The following is a 21,320-nucleotide window of genomic DNA, read 5'->3' on the forward strand; positions in this document are numbered from 1 at the left end:
ATTTCACCTCATGTCACTCGTGTGAACTTTCGTATTTTCTTACCCTTTGATGTGTACGATTATCGTATATTGTTATAATGTAATGTTTTCTTTTTTGACGATTATCTCACGTCATACTGTTTGCTGCATGCTCACAGTGTATATTGGTTTCGTTTTTGATATAATGTACTTTGTTTAATGTGAAATGACTTCGTATATTTTGTTGTGTACTCGGTCATTTGGGGCCGGAATGTTAAGTCCATTTATATGAAAACTGATTTATATTTTCTCATTAATTTTAAATACAATTTCACACTCGGTTGGACACCATTAGCCGCTATTGTGCGCTTCTTTTGGATCGCCTTATCGCCTGGTCATTTCAAGTTTTTCCCTTTTTTCCAGCGTTCTTAGTCACGTGATTTGTGTTTCGCCTTTTTTGTCTTTATTTGTATCGTAACTTGGAATAATTTTGGAATTCTACTTTTAGTACGTCATATATTTAGAATACGATTCGCCCTGTTCTAACATTTCATAAATGGTCTTTAGTTAGTTTTTGTTAAAAGTAATATTGATTTGTAAGTGTTAAGCCAGTATTGTTTTTGTTAATTGTTTTTCTTGTGTACTGAATATTGAATACATTGTAGAGTATTTCAATTGTTGTATCAGTCGAGTTAGACAGTTGCAATTCTGGGCCCATTATCGGTATTATTTTTATATTAACTGAGATCAATCTGTGATCAAGGGGCGTATTTTATTCTCCGATCAACCTATTGTTGGTCACGTGGGGTATAGTTAGACAAACCCTACAGAGATACTAATATATACACTAGAGTAGGTGTTAAATATGCGTTTTATATTTGTTACATTTGGCAACCCTGAGGTTTTATAATCAGCCGTGCGTTTCACTTGATTGAAAGGTTTTTTAATACTTACCGTAATTTCATGGCTATTATTTTTATCGTTATGAATCTAGACTGATAGGCTATTTAAAAGTGATTTAAAGTGTTATATGTAATTACTACCTTTCCTACTGTGAAACTATTTGGAGTAGTGAACTGATACGTACGTTTTTTGATCCATAATTCGGGCTTGTGAATTTTCGGGTAATTACATTTTGCATTATTATTAAGTTATTTTGTGTTTATGTTTTGTACTAAATGTCTCTTTTACCTTTATCAGGAACTTATTGGGTAGTTTTATCATCTGTGCCGTATATTTTCATGAGCCAATATCTGCCATTTCTTAGGTATTTATGCCTTTTATTGTTAATGTGCCTAATAGGGCTTTGCTATTACAGCCTTTTTCTTTACCTTACCTTTTTTTGCTAATTACAGATTGCTTGAATTAACCACGATTACACAAGTTGACCTTTGTATCCATTGTATAAGTGGCTTGCTAAACGTGTCGGTAAGATGTGTTTTGACTTCGATATTCTCTGTATTATGTTTTTATTATGTGGTAACAATTAGTTATATTGTGATCGCTTATTTTTCTATAGCATTATTGACTATAGCTGATTTATTTTTTTGTAGAAACTGTCAATGAACGAATGTGTTTGTGTGTGAACGAAATAAAATTGTTCATTCATGTGTGCGACTAAAAGCGGGGTCAACTTTAATAAAGCAAGAATAGTTCAATCAGTACAAATAGTCTTATGCTAAATACCCTCAGTGCATGGCCACTTAGCACTAGAAGAGAGGGCATTTAACAGTAGGTGTTGCTAGGCAGTTGTTCACTGCAAAATGTCGCAAATTGAAGGCCGATTTGCCATACTGGCCAGAGTTGCCATTTGCATTTTTTGAACAATTTACTTATTATTTTTATGTTAAAATCTAAAAATTATCTATCAAAGTTAATACAAAAATTCCAAAAAAATGTATAAAATAGCACTATACAAGTAAAACACTTCGATTCTTACAAATAGTTATTAAACAGTCGACCTCTATGGCACAGGTTTACAAGACCACATTAAAATGATAAAAAATCAAGAAAATTCGCTTTTTAATAAAAAGATAACATTTTTTTATTGATCAATGATTTAAATAGATTAAATTAAACGTAAAAAAATGTTTATTTTAGTTTTCTAAAAACAATCTAAAAGTTTAAATTTCGCTTTGGCAACTCTGGCGAGTATGGCAAATCGGTCTTCAATTTGCGACACAAAATGGATGCGAAGCCCACTCTAGTGTATATATTAGTATCTCTATGAAATAGGTCTACAATAAAATACTCTTAAATTATTTGCAATCGGAAATACAAAAGCAATACAGTCCATTTTTTACCCTAAAATTTTTTTTCTGATATTTGCATGCAAATTTAAGTTAAAACATTTGTTAGATTGTTTAAATACTTGTAATTTACATAATTAACTAAATTTACATTACTTTAAAATCGTTATGCAGACACAATTGATACACAACTAAAGACTTATGGATCTTTGCTATATTTAGATTCTCTTGGTATAAATTATTCACACAGTATAATGATCGAGCTATTCGAGCTAACATAATTTGGACTGACCGATTTTTTTGGTTGGTTTTAAAATTTAATAAAACACAAACTGTGAGAAATATTTTAAGCAAGATACCTAATTTCCAAAACATCTTCTGAATTTTGGTAAGGTTTTCTATATAATGTTATACCAACTGTAATTCCATTCAGGTAAGCTCTGTGTTTATGTGAAAAATATATTTTTTCCTCTTTTTCTATTTCAAATCTGTAATCTGAGACAGCCACAAAAATCAAACCTTCATATTCATTTATAACCAGTAAGCTTTATAACTAACCACAAAACATATCTAACCGCTAACTTGATTATCCTATTTAAAAAGTGGTGTTTAGCGTTTCAGCTTATTAAAAATGAATAATATAATTGATAAAGTATACATTTTTAATAAGCTAAGGGTGTCAACGATCTACTTCATTTTTAAGCTTGCGCCAACGGCCAAGTTTATTTGTACAAATATAGTAACAATAAATTTTTTAGCACCAATACTGCACGACTACAAAAGTAACAGATTTGAATAAAAGAAAATGATTTAATAAGGTCACTCAATATCGATAAATTAAATACATTGTGGTTATTATTGAATGTTTTATGTGGTTTTTGTTCTAGCTACGATTTTCCTCAATCTTATTATCTGTTAATAAATTGAACATATATATAAATATCCAGATGATTTTAAATTTTAATTTTAAAGTTTTCATTAAAAAAAACAATAAAAAGTCGCACTTGCCTATTAATTCTGTTTCAACCCGTCTTTTTTTCGTGGACCCCGATAAATATTGGATTGGGTTTTTTATGTTTTCAAATTTAATTGCCCTCAGTTTTCCACCCGAGAAAACAAATAATTTAGGCATGGCGTATTCGATTTTCATTCGGAACAATTTTGTGTCGAATTTTTCATCGTCTGACCAGTACAATACATCGTTTTTCTAAATTAAATATAAATCTTGAAATTTCACCATTTTTAAAATTAGTATAAATACAAAAAAAAAATTAAAAAATTGTTTATTTGCCTTAAGCAATCTTCTAATGAGTCCGCATGTCGGGTTACTCGGTGCACGTTGTTTGATGTACTCTTTAATTTCGGGCAACATAATAAATATAAGGCTCAGTTTTGCTTCCAACATTTGCTCGAAAGCCTTTAAAATTAAGTTAATTAAAGAGTTGAGTTGTTTAAATTGGGGCTTGAATTAATGTTTTTGTTGAAAAAAATGTAAAACATTTACATGTACCTTCTGCAAAGTATAAACACTCCAATGATCGTTTAAATATTGGGAAGTCATAAAAATTACAACGCGATGACATTTCTTCATGACTCCAATAGAATTTTCGGCGCGCGCTAAAAAAATCATAATTCTAAATCATTAACAAACAACACAACAATATAAAATAGAAAAAGGTTTAAAAGTTGCGATAGTTTAACTTGGAAAAGCATTGTTATAAATAAAAAAGATAATGTTGAACATACAATCCATATCAGCCCCGTCTTTATTTTCATCGTATATCGAATACCCAAGCGCCTTTAAAATCGAAGCGGTTTGCAACACAGCGTCTTTGGTGATTTGTTGAGCGAATATGTCATTAGAGGTCGTGCAATAGTGGTAAGACAGGAAAGCACCATGCTCTTTGTTATCTGCATTGTAATGGGCTGTTATTCAATTTTGTGGTTTAAATTTGGAATTATATTTACAGGAGGCAGAATAAAGCACATTTTTAAATGCTAAAACGTAATTCATGTTTTTTTTGCAAGATTAATAACGCGCTGCTAAAATGTTTTGCGGTTAAAGAGGAGATTCTATTTTGAATTAAATTACCTTTTTTTATTTCCCCGATTTTACGACGAAAATATAATTTGACGTAAAAAAGGTTCCACCAGACAAACAGCCAGGCCAGCAAAATGACAAACACCAAGCCAAGACATATGCCTGCTATTTGTGCGGACGAGCGTAAGTTATCAACTTCATCTTTAGTTAGTGTAATGTTCGCCGTGGCGTAGTTTAAACCACTGATGGGAACTTTTACTATAACTTGATACAGTCCTAGATCACTTTCTTGCACATTTCTACAAATGATTTATCATGAAATAAACTTAGCATATCATTTTTTTGTTAAACTTTTAGTTAAAATTTAGTTACCTGATAAAAAGTTTAAGATTAATATTTGAAGGTTTTTGTATTTGATCTTCTTTGCTCGGTACATAATTATAACAAACTGGTTCGCTCGAAAAATCACTCAGAAAGGCTCATAAGAATAACAAAAACTATAGTTATATTTTTATTGCACGTTTGTTTGGCTATTGCCGTTGGTACATACCTAAATGCATTATAAATATGTACTATTTTCATCAATAATTTATCACTATTGGTAAATGTTAAAACAATTTAAACTTACAAGTTACAGTTTGCTCTATCGTTATTTGGGCTTGCTGATCGCAGTCGAACGTGATTTGCACATTCAGTCAAGTTAGTATTTTCATAGGACAAAGAATTAATCTAAATTTTAGAAAAAGACAATTGCCCATAACTAAACAACAACTTAATACAACAAAAAGTTACATTCATTAAGTATAATCTATAACTGAAAAACATGCCTGTTTCCAATCTATCAGAGCAGAGGAGCTATCTTTTTTGCCTGTTCCCAAATTGGCTGTGCAACTCAAAGTGACATCTTTACCTAAGTCAGTTCGGATAGTTTTATCAGCACAAATGATAGTTGGTAAAATTGTATTGCCATCTCCTGAACATAAAACCAAAAGGGTTAGCTACAAAAACTCAAAGCTTGGTATATAGAAAAAAACAACATTTTAACTTGCTTCGTATGCATAGTTTAGCACTAACAACATATCTTGTTATCCCATTAAACTCAGCTGCGCAAGTATAAAAACCGTAGTGTTCATATGAGATTTGGGCAAAGCTAATCTAAAAAAGTTTCACTTTTAAACAATAACATTATACATCAAAAAGTAATTTCAGTTTTCTTTGCGAATATTTAAAAAAAAATTTAACAAAAAATGATGTTGTTTTTAAACTTTTAACGATTTTTTATTTTGAAAAAAAGTAGAATGTACCCAGTCAAGTCAGCTCACCTGTCCATTTTGAAGCATTTCGGTGTTGTTTCCCAGAGCAAGGGGTTGACAGTTTTTGTACCAAGTATAATTAAGGTTGTTGCCGTACAATTTAACATCCGACTTTGAGGTTGCTGTCAAAACAGATTTTGAATAATTTAAATCAAATTCATTCACGTCAAAAACATTTCCTATTGTAATCTTGTTAGTGTTCAACCGGAAGAAGATATTGATAATATCGATTTTTTTCAAGGATTCATTATCTTTGCTTAAATTTTATTGGGTAAATTCAGACCATGATTAATTATGAGTATATTTACGTTCACAATCAACAATAAACGAAGACATGAGGAATGGTTTTAAAATTCTTTTATTCTCGTCTATGTATGTTTGGACAGATTCGTTACAAGTTGACGGCGGCAGTTCCATTGCAACAACTCGAACTTCGACTGTAGAACAATTTTGTTCACCGATTATCTAAAACATGACACATCCATTAAAAAGTAACCAATGTAAAGTTCTAGGTTAATACTAAAATACCTTAATATTAACCTAGTCTAAAGCTTAATGTTTTAACTCGTACCTGTCTGCTTAGTTTACAGAGTTTATATCAAGAGCAGAACACTTACGTTATATTGAAATAGATATCTAGTCTCGTTATAAGTAACTTTAGGTATATAGTAAACCAACGATCTTAAATTCTCTCCCTCGTATATTGCATCACTGTCCAGTTCTTCTGTATACAACATTGTACCATTTTCGTTCCAAATAGTACACTAAAATAAGTTATAATAATAGTATGTAACTAGATTTATTTGATAAATAAAATATGGTTCGAAATTGTTTGATTTTTTTTATAAATATAATTTATTTAGTAGGTTTATTAATTAAATTATAAATTTAAATATGAACTTTTTTATATTTAAACCTAATTTTAACAAGCGAACACGCACTCATTGATATTGTAATATAAAAGTAAACTAAATTTAAAAGCAAAATACCGATCTTAATTTTTTAGTAATCAAACAAGTATTAAAATATAATAATAACAAAACAATTAAAACGAAAATTTTACACATTGTTTACTTATATTTTAACATTTTACTTAAATTTTCAACCAATATTTTTTACTTTAATGGACAGCGAAAAGGACGATTTTTGACGGCGACCAGAACGCTATTAAATTATTCAAGCGTTAAACTCAGACTGATTCGTTATTTTATAAAAAAACTAAAATAATGATTAAACAATATTTAGCTAGAGTTAAATCTTCATTTTAAATAGCAACATACAAAATAATAATACCAACAACATATTAAAATTTCAGCAAATTTAATCTTTAAATTTTAATAATAAAATATATTAATTAGTAATTAGTGACATTTAAATGTCGTTAATAGGAGGTTTGCGATTCGTTGGGATAATAACAAACATACTAAAAATTTAGAACTTTTAGTTTTAAAGAACAAAAGTTATCGTCTTTCAAAATTTGTCAAATAAGAATAAAAACAACTAGATTTATTTGATAAATAAAATATGGTTCGAAATCGTTTGATTCTTTTTTATAAATATAATTTATTTAGTAGGTTTATTAATTAAATTATAAATTTAAATATGAATTTTTTTATATTTAAACCTAATTTTAACAAACGAACACGCATTCATTGATATTGTAATAGAAAAGTAAACTAAATTTAAAAGCAAAATACCGATCTTAATTTTTTAGTAATTAAACGAGTATTAAAATATAATAATAACAAAACAATTAAAAAAACAAAATTTACACATTTTTGACTTATACTGTAACATTTTACTTAAATTTTCAACCAATATTTTTTACTTTAATAGACAGCGAAAAGGACGATTTTTGACGGCGACCAGAACGCTATTAAATTATTCAAGCGTTAAACTCACACTGATTCGTTATTTTATAAAAAAAAACTTAAAATAATGATTAAACGATATTTAGCTAGAGTTAAATCTTCATTTTAAATAGCAACATACAAAATAATAATACCAACAACATATTAAAATTTCAGCAAATTTAATCTTTAAATTTTAATAATAAAATATATTAATTAGTAATTAGTGATAATTAAATGTCGTTAATAGGAGGTTTGCGATTCGTTGGGATAATAACAAACATACTAAAAATTTAGAACTTTTAGTTTTAAAGAACAAAAGTTATCGTCTTTCAAAATTCGTCAAATAAGAATAAAAACAACTAAGAATATTACATATATTTGAATAAACAAACAAGCATTTATATATACTATACACACAAAACTAATATTTAACGCAGTTTTAAGTTGTTTATATCAGGATATAGATTATACCAAATTTTAAATTCCTAAAATTGATTTTTGATTTAAATTAAATAAACAAGCATTTAAATATGATAAACAATTGAAACTTATTTTTCAAATATGTTTTTCAGCTACTTATATTTTAAAATACATTATACCAAATTTTTCATGCTTAATATCGGACTTTAACTTTTAATCAACAAACAAGCATTTAAATATAATAAACAAAAAGAATTAATTTTTTTTCATTTTCAAGTTATAAATATTATAACATATAACTGACCAAAATTTAAAAATCTAAAAACAATCATTAAATTTAAATAAACAAACACCTATTATTAGTAATTAGTGTCAAAAATTAAAATTTTAATTTATTTTTGAGTTACTAATATCATAATATACAATTGACAAAAATTTAAAAAATTAACAACAACCTTTAAATTTAAATAAACAAACACTTATTAATTAGTATTTAGTGATTAAAAATTAAAATTTTAATTCAGTTTTGAGATACTAATATCATGATATACAATTGACCAAGATTTGAAAAATTAATAACAACCTTTAAATTTTAATAAAGAAACACCTTTTAATTAGTAATTAGTGATAAAAATTAAAATTTTAATTCATTTTTGAGTTACTGATATCATGATATACAATTGACCAAGATTTAAAAAATAAATAACAAACTTTAAATTTTAATAAATAAACACCTATTATTAACCAATTAGTGATAAAAATTAAAATTTTAATTTATTTTTGAGTTAGTAATATCATAATATACAATTGACCAAAATTAAAAAAATTAATAACAACCTTTAAATTTTAATAAACAAACACCTATTAATTAGTAATTAGTGATAATTAAATGTCGTAAATAGGAGGTTTGCGATTCGTTGGGATAATAACAAACATACTAAAAATTTAGAACTTTTAGTTTTAAAGAACAAAAGTTATCGTCTTTCAAAATTCTGACTAGAAAGAATAAAAACAATAATAATAATAAATACACTGACAATAACAATATGTTTCGAAATCTAAGATTTCGAACCATAATAATAACTAGATTTATTTGATAAATAAAATATGGTTCGAAATTATTTAATTATTTTTAACATAAAATTTTATAAATAAAAAATATATGCATAAACATTAACTAAGAATATTACATACCTTTGATTTTTAATTTACAAACCAGCATTTAATATAACAAACAAACAAGAATAATTTTTTAATTATCTTTAAATTTTAAATATAATAAGATATAACCGACCAAAATTTAAAAACCTAATATCAATCTTTAAATTTGAATAAACAAACACCCATTAATTAGTAATTAGTGATGAAAATTTTAATTTTAATTCATTTTTAAGTTAGTAATATCATGATATACAATTGACCAAGATTTAAAAAGTTAATAACAACCTTTAAATTTTAATAAACAAACACCTATTAATTAGTAATTAGTGATAAAAATTAAAATTTTAATTCGTTTTTGAGTTACTGATATCATAATATACAATTGACCAAAATTTAAAAAGTTAATAACAACCTTTAAATTATAATAAATAAACACCTATTAATTAGTAATTAGTGATAAAAATTAAAATTTTAATTCATTTTTTAGTTACCAATATCATGATATACAATTGACCAAGATTTTAAAAATTAATAATAACCTTTAAATTTTAATAAATAAACACTTATTAATTAGTAATTAGTGATAATTAAATGTTGTAAATAGGAGAATGAAAACATAATCTGATAATAAACAACATACTAAAATTTCAGATTTTTAAATTCTAAGGAACTAAAGATATCTTCTTTCAAAATTGGGACTAGAAAGAATAAAAATAATAATAATAAAAATAATAATAACTAGATTTATTTGATAAATAAAATATGGTTCGAAATCGTTTGATTCTTTTTTATAAATATAATTTATTTAGTAGGTTTATTAATTAAATGATAAATTTAAATATGAACTTTTTTATATTTAAACCTAATTTTAACAAACGAACACGCATTCATTGATATTGTAATAGAAAGGTGAACTAAATTTAAAAGCAAAATACCGATCTTAATTTGTTAGTAATCAAACGAGTATTAAAATATAATAATAACAAAACAATAAAAAAAAAAATTTTACGCATTTTTGACTTATACTTTAACATTTTACTTAAATTTTCAACCAATTTTTTTTACTTTAATAGACAGCGAAAAGGACGATTTTTGACGGCGACCAGAACGCTATTAAATTATTCAAGCGTTAAACTCACACTGATTCGTTATTTAAAAAAAAAAACTTAAATAATGATTAAACGATATTTAGCTAGAGTTAAATCTTCATTTTAAATAGCAACATACAAAATAATAATACCAACAACATATTAAAATTTCAGAAAATTTAATCTTTAAATTTTAATAATAAAATATATTAATTAGTAATTAGTGACATTTAAATGTCGTAAATAGGAGGTTTGCGACTCGTTGGGATAATAACAAACATACTAAAAATTTAGAACTTTTACTTTTAAAGAACAAAAGTTATCGTCTTTCAAAATTCGGTCAAATAAGAATAAAAACAATTATAAATATAATTTATTTAGTAGGTTTATTAATTAAATTATAAATTTAAATATGAACTTTTTTATATTTAAACCTAATTTTAACAAACGAACACGCATTCATTGATATTGTAATAGAAAAGTAAACTAAATTTAAAAGCAAAATACCGATCTTAATTTTTTAGTAATAACAAGTATTAAAACATAATAATAACAAAACAATTAAAAAAAAATTTTACACATTTTTGACTTATATTTTAAAATTTTACTTAAATTTTCAACCAATATTTTTTACTTTAATAGACAGCGAAAAGGACGATTTTTGACGGCGACCAGAACGCTATTAAATTATTCAAGCGTTAAACTCACACTGATTCGTTATTTTATAAAAAAAATAAAATAATGATTAAACGATATTTAGCTAGAGTTAAATCTTCATTTTAAATAGCAACATACAAAATAATAATACCAACAACATATTAAAATTTCAGAAAATTTAATCTTTAAATTTTAAAATTAAAATATATTAATTAGTAATTAGTGACATTTAAATGTCGTTAATAGGAGGTTTGCGATTCGTTGGGATAATAACAAACATACTAAAAATTTAGAACTTTTACTTTTAAAGAACAAAAGTTATCGTCTTTCAAAATTTGTCGATTAAGAATAAAAACAACTAGATTTATTTGATAAATAAAATATGGTTCGAAATTGTTTGATTCTTTTTTATAAATATAATTGATTTAATAGGTTTATTAATTAAATTGTAAATTTAAATATGAACTTTTTTATATTTAAACCTAATTTTAACAAGCGAACACGCACTCATTGATATTGTGATATAAAAGTAAACTAAATTTAAAAGCAAAATGCCGATCTTAATTTTTTAGTAATCAAACAAGTATTAAAATATAATAATAACAAAACAATTAAAACAAAAATTTTACACATTTTTTACCTCTATTTTAACATTTTACTTAAATTTTCAACTAATATTTTTTACTTTAATGAACAGCGAAAAGAACGATTTTTGACGGCGACCAGAACGCTATTAAATTATTCAAGCGTTAAACTCACACTGATTCGTTATTTTATAAAAAAACTAAAATAATGATTAAACGATATTTAGCTAGAGTTAAATCTTCATTTTAAATAGCAACATACAAAATAATAATACCAGCAACATATTAAAATTTCAGAAAATTTAATCTTTTAATTTTAATAATAAAATATATTAATTAGTAATTAGTGATAATTAAAAGTTGTAAATAGGAGGTTTGCGATTCGTTGGGATAATAACAAACATACTAAAAATTTAGAACTTTTAGTTTTAAAGAACAAAAGTTATTCGATTTCAAAATTCGGATTAGTAAGAATAAAAATAAAAATAACTAGATTTATTTGAAAAATAAAATATGGTTCGAAATTATTTAATTATTTTTAGCAAAAATTTTTAGAAATAAAAAAAAATATGCATACACCTTAACTAAGAATATTATATATCTTTGATTTTTAATAAACAAACAAGCATTTAAATATATTGTACAAATAAAATTAATTTTTCAACCCAGTTTTATGTTGTTAATATCAGGATATACATTATACTAAATTTTAAATTCCTAAAATTGATTTTTGATTTTTAATAAATAAACAAGCATTTAAATAAAATAAACAACCAAAAATTATTTTTTAAACAAGTATTTTATAACAAATATTATAAAATACATTATATTAAATTTTAAATGCCTAATATCAAACTTTTATTTTTAATAAACAAACAAGAATTTTAATATAATAAACAAACAAAAATTAAATTTTTAATCCATTTTCGAGTTATTAATATTATGATATATAACTGACCAAAATTTGAAAGCTTAATAACGATCTCTAAATTTTAATAAACAAACACCTATTAATTACTAATTAATAATATTTAATTTATTAAAATAGGAGGATTGAAACACGATATGATAATAAACAACATACTAAAATTTTAAAAATTTATATACACAAAAACAAAAGTTATTCGATTTCAAAATTCGGATTAGTAAGAATAAAAATAATAATAAAATATAATAATAACAAAACAATTAAAACAAAAATTTTACACATTTTTTACTTATATTTTAACATTTTACTTAAATTTTCAACTAATATTTTTTACTTTAATGGACAGCGAAAAGGACGATTTTTGACGGCGACCAGAACGCTATTAAATTATTCAAGCGTTAAACTCACACTGATTCGTTATTTTATAAAAAAACTAAAATAATGATTAAACGATATTTAGCTAGAGTTAAATCTTCATTTTAAATAGCAACATACAAAATAATAATACCAGCAACATATTAAAATTTCAGAAAATTTAATCTTTTAATTTTAATAATAAAATATATTAATTAGTAATTAGTGATAATTAAAAGTTGTAAATAGGAGGTTTGCGATTCGTTGGGATAATAACAAACATACTAAAAATTTAGAACTTTTAGTTTTAAAGAACAAAAGTTATTCGATTTCAAAATTCGGATTAGTAAGAATAAAAATAAAAATAATAATAAATATACGGACAATAACAATATGTTTCGAAATCTAAGATTTCGAACCATAATAATAAATATACGGACAATAACAATATGTTTCGAAATCTAAGATTTCGAACCATAATAATAAATATAATGACAATAACAATATGTTTCGAAATCTAAGATTTCGAACCATAACTAGATTTATTTGATAAATAAAATATGGTTCGAAATCGTTTGATTCTTTTTTATAAATATAATTTATTTAGTAGGTTTATTAATTAAATTATAGATTTAAATATGAACTTTTTTATATTTAAACCTAATTTTAACAAACGAACACGCATTCATTGATATTGTAATAGAAAAGTAAACTAAATTTAAAAGCAAAATACCGATCTTAATTTTTTAGTAATTAAACGAGTATTAAAATATAATAATAACAAAACAATTAAAAAAAAATTTTACACATTTTTGACTTATCCTTTAACATTTTACTTAAATTTTCAACCAATATTTTTTACTTCAATTGACAGCGAAAAGGACGATTTTTGACGGCGACCAGAACGCTATTAAATTATTCAAGCGTTAAACTCACACTGATTCGTTATTTTATAAAAAAACTAAAATAATGATTAAACGATATTTAGCTAGAGTTAAATCTTCATTTTAAACAGCAACATACAAAATAATAATACCTACAACATATTAAAATTTCAGAAAATTTAATCTTTAAATTTTAATAATAAAATATATTAATTAGTAATTAGTGACATTTAAATGTCGTAAATAGGAGGTTTGCGATTCGTTGGGATAATAACAAACATACTAAAAATTTAGAACTTTTAGTTTTAAAGAACAAAAGTTATCGTCTTTCAAAATTCGTCAAATAAGAATAAAAACAATAATAATAACTAGATTTATTTGATAAATAAAATATGGTTCGAAATCGTTTGATTCTTTTTATAAATATAATTTATTTAGTAGGTTTATTAAATAAATTATAAATTTAAATACTAGAACAATAGAAACTAGATTTATTTGATAAATAAAATATGGTTCGAAATCGTTTGATTCTTTTTTATAAATATAATTTATTTAGTAGGTTTATTAATTAAATTATAAATTTAAATATAAACTTTTGTATATTTAAACCTAATTTTAACAAGCGAACACGCACTTATTGATATTGTAATATAAAAGTAAACTAAATTTAAAAGCAAAATACCGATCTTAATTTTTTAGTAATCAAACAAGTATTAAAATATAATAATAAAAAAACAATTAAAACAAAAATTTTACACATTTTTTACTTATATTTTAACATTTTACTTAAATTTTCAACCAATATTTTTTACTTTAATGGACAGCGAAAAGGACGATTTTTGACGGCGACCAGAACGCTATTAAATTATTCAAGCGTTAAACTCACACTGATTCATTATTTTATAAAAAACAAAAATAATGATTAAACGATATTTAGCTAGAGTTAAATCTTCATTTTAAATAGCAACATACAAAATAATAATACCAACAACATATTAAAATTTCAGCAAATTTAATCTTTAAATTTTAATAATAAAATATATTAATTAGTAATTAGTGATAATTAAATGTCGTTAATAGGAGGTTTGCGATTCGTTGGGATAATAACAAACATACTAAAAATTCAGAACTTTTAGTTTTAAAGAACAAAAGTTATCGTCTTTCAAAATTCGTCAAATAAGAATAAAAACAATAATAATAATAATAATAATAATAAATATAATGACAATAACAATATGTTTCGAAATCTAAGATTTCGAACCATAATAATAAATATAATGACAATAACAATATGTTTCGAAATCTAAGATTTCGAACCATAATAAATACTAGATTTATTTGATAAATAAAATATGGTTCGAAATTATTTGATTATTTTTAACATAAATTTCTATAAATAAAAAAAGATATGCATAAACATTAACTAAGAATATTACATATATTTGAATAAACAAACAAGCATTTATATATACTATACACACAAAACTAATATTTAACGCAGTTTTAAGTTGTTTATATCAGGATATAGATTATACCAAATTTTAAATTCCTAAAATTGATTTTTGATTTAAATTAAATAAACAAGCATTTAAATATGATAAACAATTGAAACTTATTTTTCAAATATGTTTTTCAACTGCTTATATTTTAAAATACATTATACCAAATTTTTAATGCTTAATATCGGACTTTAACTTTTAATCAACAAACAAGCATTTAAATATAATAAACAAAAAGAATTAATTTTTTTTTCATTTTCAAGTTATAAATATTATAACATATAACTGACCAAAATTTAAAAATCTAAAAACAATCATTAAATTTAAATAAACAAACACCTATTATTAGTAATTAGTGTCAAAAATTAAAATTTTAATTTATTTTTGAGTTACTAATATCATAATATACAATTGACAAAAATTTAAAAAATTAACAACAACCTTTAAATTTAAATAAACAAACACTTATTAATTAGTATTTAGTGATTAAAAATTAAAATTTTAATTCAGTTTTGAGATACTAATATCATGATATACAATTGACCAAGATTTGAAAAATTAATAACAACCTTTAAATTTTAATAAAGAAACACCTTTTAATTAGTAATTAGTGATAAAAATTAAAATTTTAATTCATTTTTGAGTTACTGATATCATGATATACAATTGACCAAGATTTAAAAAATAAATAACAAACTTTAAATTTTAATAAATAAACACCTATTATTAACCAATTAGTGATAAAAATTAAAATTTTAATTTATTTTTGAGTTAGTAATATCATAATATACAATTGACCAAGATTTAAAAAATTAATAACAACCTTTAAATTTTAATAAACAAACACCTATTAATTAGTAATTAGTGATAATTAAATGTCGTAAATAGGAGGTTTGCGATTCGTTGGGATAATAACAAACATACTAAAAATTTAGAACTTTTAGTTTTAAAGAACAAAAGTTATCGTTTTTCAAAATTCTGACTAGAAAGAATAAAAACAATAATAATAATAATAACTAGATTTATTTGATAAATAAAATATGGTTCGAAATCGTTTGATTCTTTTTCATAAATATAATTTATTTAGTAGGTTTATTAATTAAATTATAAATTTAAATATGAACTTTTTTATATTTAAACCTAATTTTAACAAGCGAACACGCACTCATTGATATTGTGATATAAAAGTAAACTAAATTTAAAAGCAAAATACAGATCTTAATTTTTAGTAATCAAACAAGTATTAAAATATAATAATAACAAAACAATTAAAACAAAAATTTTACACATTTTTTACTTATATTTTAACATTTTACTTAAATTTTCAACCATTATTTTTTACTTTAATGGACAGCGAAAAGGACGATTTTTGACGGCGACCAGAACGCTATTAAATTATTCACGCGTTAAACTCACACTGATTCATTATTTTATAAAAAACAAAAATAATGATTAAACGATATTTAGCTAGAGTTAAATCTTCATTTTAAATAGCAACATACAAAATAATAATACCAGCAACATATTAAAATTTCAGAAATTTTAATCTTTTAATTTTAATAATAAAATATATTAATTAGTAATTAGTGATAATTAAAAGTTGTAAATAGGAGGTTTGCGATTTGTTGGGATAATAACAAACATACTAAAAATTTAGAACTTTTAGTTTTAAAGAACAAAAGTTATTCGATTTCAAAATTCGGATTAGTAAGAATAAAAATAAAAATAATAATAAATATACGGACAATAACAATATGTTTCGAAATCTAAGATTTCGAACCATAATAACTAGATTTATTTGATAAATAAAATATGGTTCGAAATTGTTTGATTCTTTTTTATAAATATAATTGATTTAATAGGTTTATTAATTAAATTGTAAATTTAAATATGAACTTTTTTATATTTAAACCTAATTTTAACAAGCGAACACGCACTCATTGATATTGTGATATAAAAGTAAACTAAATTTAAAAGCAAAATGCCGATCTAAATTTTTTAGTAATCAAACAAGTATTAAAATATAATAATAACAAAACAATTAAAACAAAAATTTTACACATTTTTTACTTATATTTTAACATTTTACTTAAATTTTAAACCAATATTTTTTACTTTAATGGACAGCGAAAAGGACGATTTTTGACGGCGACCAGAACGCTATTAAATTATTCAAGCGTTAAACTCACACTGATTCGTTATTTTATAAAAAAGCTAAAATAATGATTAAACGATATTTAGCTAGAGTTAAATCTTCATTTTAAATAGCAACATACAAAATAATAATACCAGCAACATATTAAAATTTCAGAAAATTTAATCTTTTAATTTTAATAATAAAATATATTAATTAGTAATTAGTGATAATTAAAAGTTGTAAATAGGAGGTTTGCGATTCGTTGGGATAATAACAAACATACTAAAAATTTAGAACTTTTAGTTTTAAAGAACAAAAGTTATTCGATTTCAAAATTCGGATTAGTAAGAATAAAAATAAAAATAATAATAAATATACGGACAATAACAATATGTTTCGAAATCTAAGATTTCGAACCATAATAATAAATACACTGACAATAACAATATGTTTCGAAATCTAAGATTTCGAACCATAATAATAATAAATATAACTAGATTTATTTGATAAATAAAATATGGTTCGAAATTGTTTGATTCTTTTTAATGAATATAATTTATTTAGTAGGTTTATTAATTAAATTATAAATTTAAATATGAACTTTTTTATATTTAAACCTAATTTTAACAAGCGAACACGCACTCATTGATATTGTAATATAAAAGTAAACTAAATTTAAAAGCAAAATACCGATCTTAATTTTTAGTAATCAAACAAGTATTAAAATATAATAATAACAAATCAATTAAAACAAAAATTTTACACATTTTTTACTTATATTTTAACATTTTACTTAAATTTTCAACCAATATTTTTTACTTTAATGGACAGCGAAAAGGACGATTTTTGACGGCGACCAGAACGCTATTAAATTATTCAAGCGTTAAACTCACACTGATTCATTATTTTATAAAAAAACAAAAATAATGATTAAACGATATTTAGCTAGAGTTAAATTTTCATTTTAAATAGCAACATACAAAATAATAATACCAACAACATATTTAAATTTCAGCAAATTTATTCTTTAAATTTTAATAATAAAATATATTAATTAGTAATTAGTGATAATTAAATGTCGTTAATAGGAGGTTTGCGATTCGTTGGGATAATAACAAACATACTAAAAATTTAGAACTTTTAGTTTTAAAGAACAAAAGTTATCGTCTTTCAAAATTCGTCAAATAAGAATAAAAACAACTAGATTTATTTGATAAATAAAATATGGTTCGAAATTGTTTGATTCTTTTTTATAAATATAATTTATTTAGTAGGTTTATTAATTAAATTATAAATTTAAATATGATTTTTTTTATATTTAAACCTAATTTTAACAAACGAACACGCATTCATTGATATTGTAATAGAAAAGTAAACTAAATTTAAAAGCAAAATACCAATCTTAATTTTTTAGTAATCAAACGAGTATTAAAATATAATAATAACAAAACAATTAAAAAAAAAATTTTACAAATTTTTGACTTATACTTTAACATTTTACTTAAATTTTCAACCAATATTTTTTACTTTAATAGACAGCGAAAAGGACGATTTTTGACCGGCGACCAGAACGCTATTAAATTATTCAAGCGTTAAACTCACACTGATTCATTATTTTATAAAAAAACTAAAATAATGATTAAACGATATTTAGCTGAAGTTAAATCTTCATTTTAAATAGCAACATACAAAATAATAATACCAACAACATATTAAAATTTCAGCAAATTTAATCTTTAAATTTTAATAATAAAATATATTAATTAGTAATTAGTGATAATTAAATGTCGTTAATAGGAGGTTTGCGATTCGTTGGGATAATAACAAACATACTAAAAATTTAGAACTTTTAGTTTTAAAGAACAAATGTTATCGTCTTTCAAAATTCGTCAAATAAGAATAAAAACAATAATAACTAGATTTATTTAATAAATAAAATATGGTTCGAAATTGTTTGATTTTTTTTATAAATATAATTTATTTAGTAGGTTTATTAATTAAATTATAAATTTAAATATGAACTTTTTTATATTTAAACCTAATTTTAACAAGCGAACACGCACTCATTGATATTGTAATATAAAAGTAAACTAAATTTAAAAGCAAAATACCGATCTTAATTTTTTAGTAATCAAACAAGTATTAAAATATAATAATAACAAAACAATTAAAACTAAAATTTTACACATTGTTTACTTATATTTTAACATTTTACTTAAATTTTCAACCAATATTTTTTACTTTAATGGACAGCGAAAAGGACGATTTTTGACGGCGACCAGAACGCTATTAAATTATTCAAGCGTTAAACTCACACTGATTCGTTATTTTATAAAAAAACTAAAATAATGATTAAACGATATTTAGCTAGAGTTAAATCTTCATTTTAAATAGCAACATACAAAATAATAATACCAACAACATATTAAAATTTCAGCAAATTTAATCTTTAAATTTTAATAATAAAATATATTAATTAGTAATTAGTGACATTTAAATGTCGTTAATAGGAGGTTTGCGATTCGTTGGGATAATAACAAACATACTAAAAATTTAGAACTTTTAGTTTTAAAGAACAAAAGTTATCGTCTTTCAAAATTCGTCAAATAAGAATAAAAACAACTAGATTTATTTGAAAAATAAAATATGGTTCGAAATTATTTAATTATTTTTAGCAAAAATTTTTAGAAATAAAAAAAAATATGCATACACCTTAACTAAGAATATTATATATCTTTGATTTTTAATAAACAAACAAGCATTTAAATATATTGTACAAATAAAATTAATTTTTCAACCCAGTTTTATGTTGTTAATATCAGGATATACATTATACTAAATTTTAAATTCCTAAAATTGATTTTTGATTTTTAATAAATAAACAAGCATTTAAATAAAATAAACAACCAAAAATTATTTTTTAAACAAGTATTTTATTACAAATATTATAAAATACATTATATTAAATTTTAAATGCCTAATATCAAACTTTTATTTTTAATAAACAAACAAGAATTTTAATATAATAAACAAACAAAAATTAAATTTTTAATCCATTTTCGAGTTATTAATATTATGATATATAACTGACCAAAATTTGAAAGCTTAATAACGATCTCTAAATTTTAATAAACAAACACCTATTAATTACTAATTAATAATATTTAATTTATTAAAATAGGAGGATTGAAACACGATATGATAATAAACAACATACTAAAATTTTAAAAATTTATGTACACAAAAACAAAAGTTATTCGATTTCAAAATTCGGATTAGTAAGAATAAAAATAATAATAAAATATAATAATAACAAAACAATTAAAACAAAAATTTTACACATTTTTTACTTATATTTTAACATTTTACTTAAATTTTCAACTAATATTTTTTACTTTAATGGACAGCGAAAAGAACGATTTTTGACGGCGACCAGAACGCTATTAAATTATTCAAGCGTTAAACTCACACTGATTCGTTATTTTATAAAAAAACTAAAATAATGATTAAACGATATTTAGCTAGAGTTAAATCTTCATTTTAAATAGCAACATACAAAATAATAATACCAGCAACATATTAAAATTTCAGAAAATTTAATCTTTTAATTTTAATAATAAAATATATTAATTAGTAATTAGTGATAATTAAAAGTTGTAAATAGGAGGTTTGCGATTCGTTGGGATAATAACAAACATACTAAAAATTTAGAACTTTTAGTTTTAAAGAACAAAAGTTATTCGATTTCAAAATTCGGATTAGTAAGAATAAAAATAAAAATAATAATAAATATACGGACAATAACAATATGTTTCGAAATCTAAGATTTCGAACCATAATAATAAATATAATGACAATAACAATATGTTTCGAAATCGAAGATTTCGAACCATAATAATAAATATAATGACAATAACAATATGTTTCGAAATCGAAGATTTCGAACCATAATGACAATAACAATATGTTTCGAAATCTAAGATTTCGAACCATAATAATTTGTTCAACTAATACTGAATCACTCCTAAAGAAATAAAAGTGTAGTGTTGTTGTACAAAACTATGTTGAGGTTATACTAAAATTAATAGAACAAAAAGCGTTTTAAAAGGACAATTATTCTACAAATTATAAAAGTACCCGAGCCTCCATTTCATCAACTTTGTACAAGTAATCATAAAACACATCTGAGAACAC

General features: G+C 22.8%; 1 protein-coding gene across 1 annotated transcript; it reads right to left on the reverse strand.

Moving 5' to 3' along the window:
* Window positions 1-2,553: 2,553 nt before the first annotated feature.
* LOC145764121 (uncharacterized) lies at window positions 2,554-4,930 on the reverse strand. The gene is made up of 6 exons (XM_082575714.1): window positions 4,300-4,930; window positions 3,954-4,118; window positions 3,718-3,824; window positions 3,499-3,624; window positions 3,216-3,414; window positions 2,554-2,726 (listed from the first exon to the last, which is right to left on the reverse strand). The coding sequence occupies exons 2-6, from the start codon at window positions 3,958-3,960 to the stop codon at window positions 2,554-2,556; spliced, it is 612 nt and encodes a 203-aa protein (XP_082431840.1). The 5' UTR covers window positions 3,961-4,118; window positions 4,300-4,930.
* Between the last annotated feature and the right edge of the window lie 16,390 nt (window positions 4,931-21,320).

Source organism: Corella eumyota, chromosome 1 (genome assembly GCF_963082875.1).
Source record: "Corella eumyota chromosome 1, kaCorEumy4.1, whole genome shotgun sequence".
Classification (NCBI taxonomy): domain Eukaryota; kingdom Metazoa; phylum Chordata; class Ascidiacea; order Phlebobranchia; family Corellidae; genus Corella; species Corella eumyota.

Bases quoted from the DNA above. Each gene is read 5' to 3' on its own strand.
- LOC145764121 (XM_082575714.1), bottom strand. The intron at 3,415-3,498 runs GCAAATAAACAA...TATTTAATTTAG, and splicing joins TCATTAGAAGATTGCTTAAG to AAAAACGATGTATTGTACTG. The intron at 2,727-3,215 runs GCAAGTGCGACT...ATGAATATGAAG, and splicing joins GGTTGAAACAGAATTAATAG to GTTTGATTTTTGTGGCTGTC.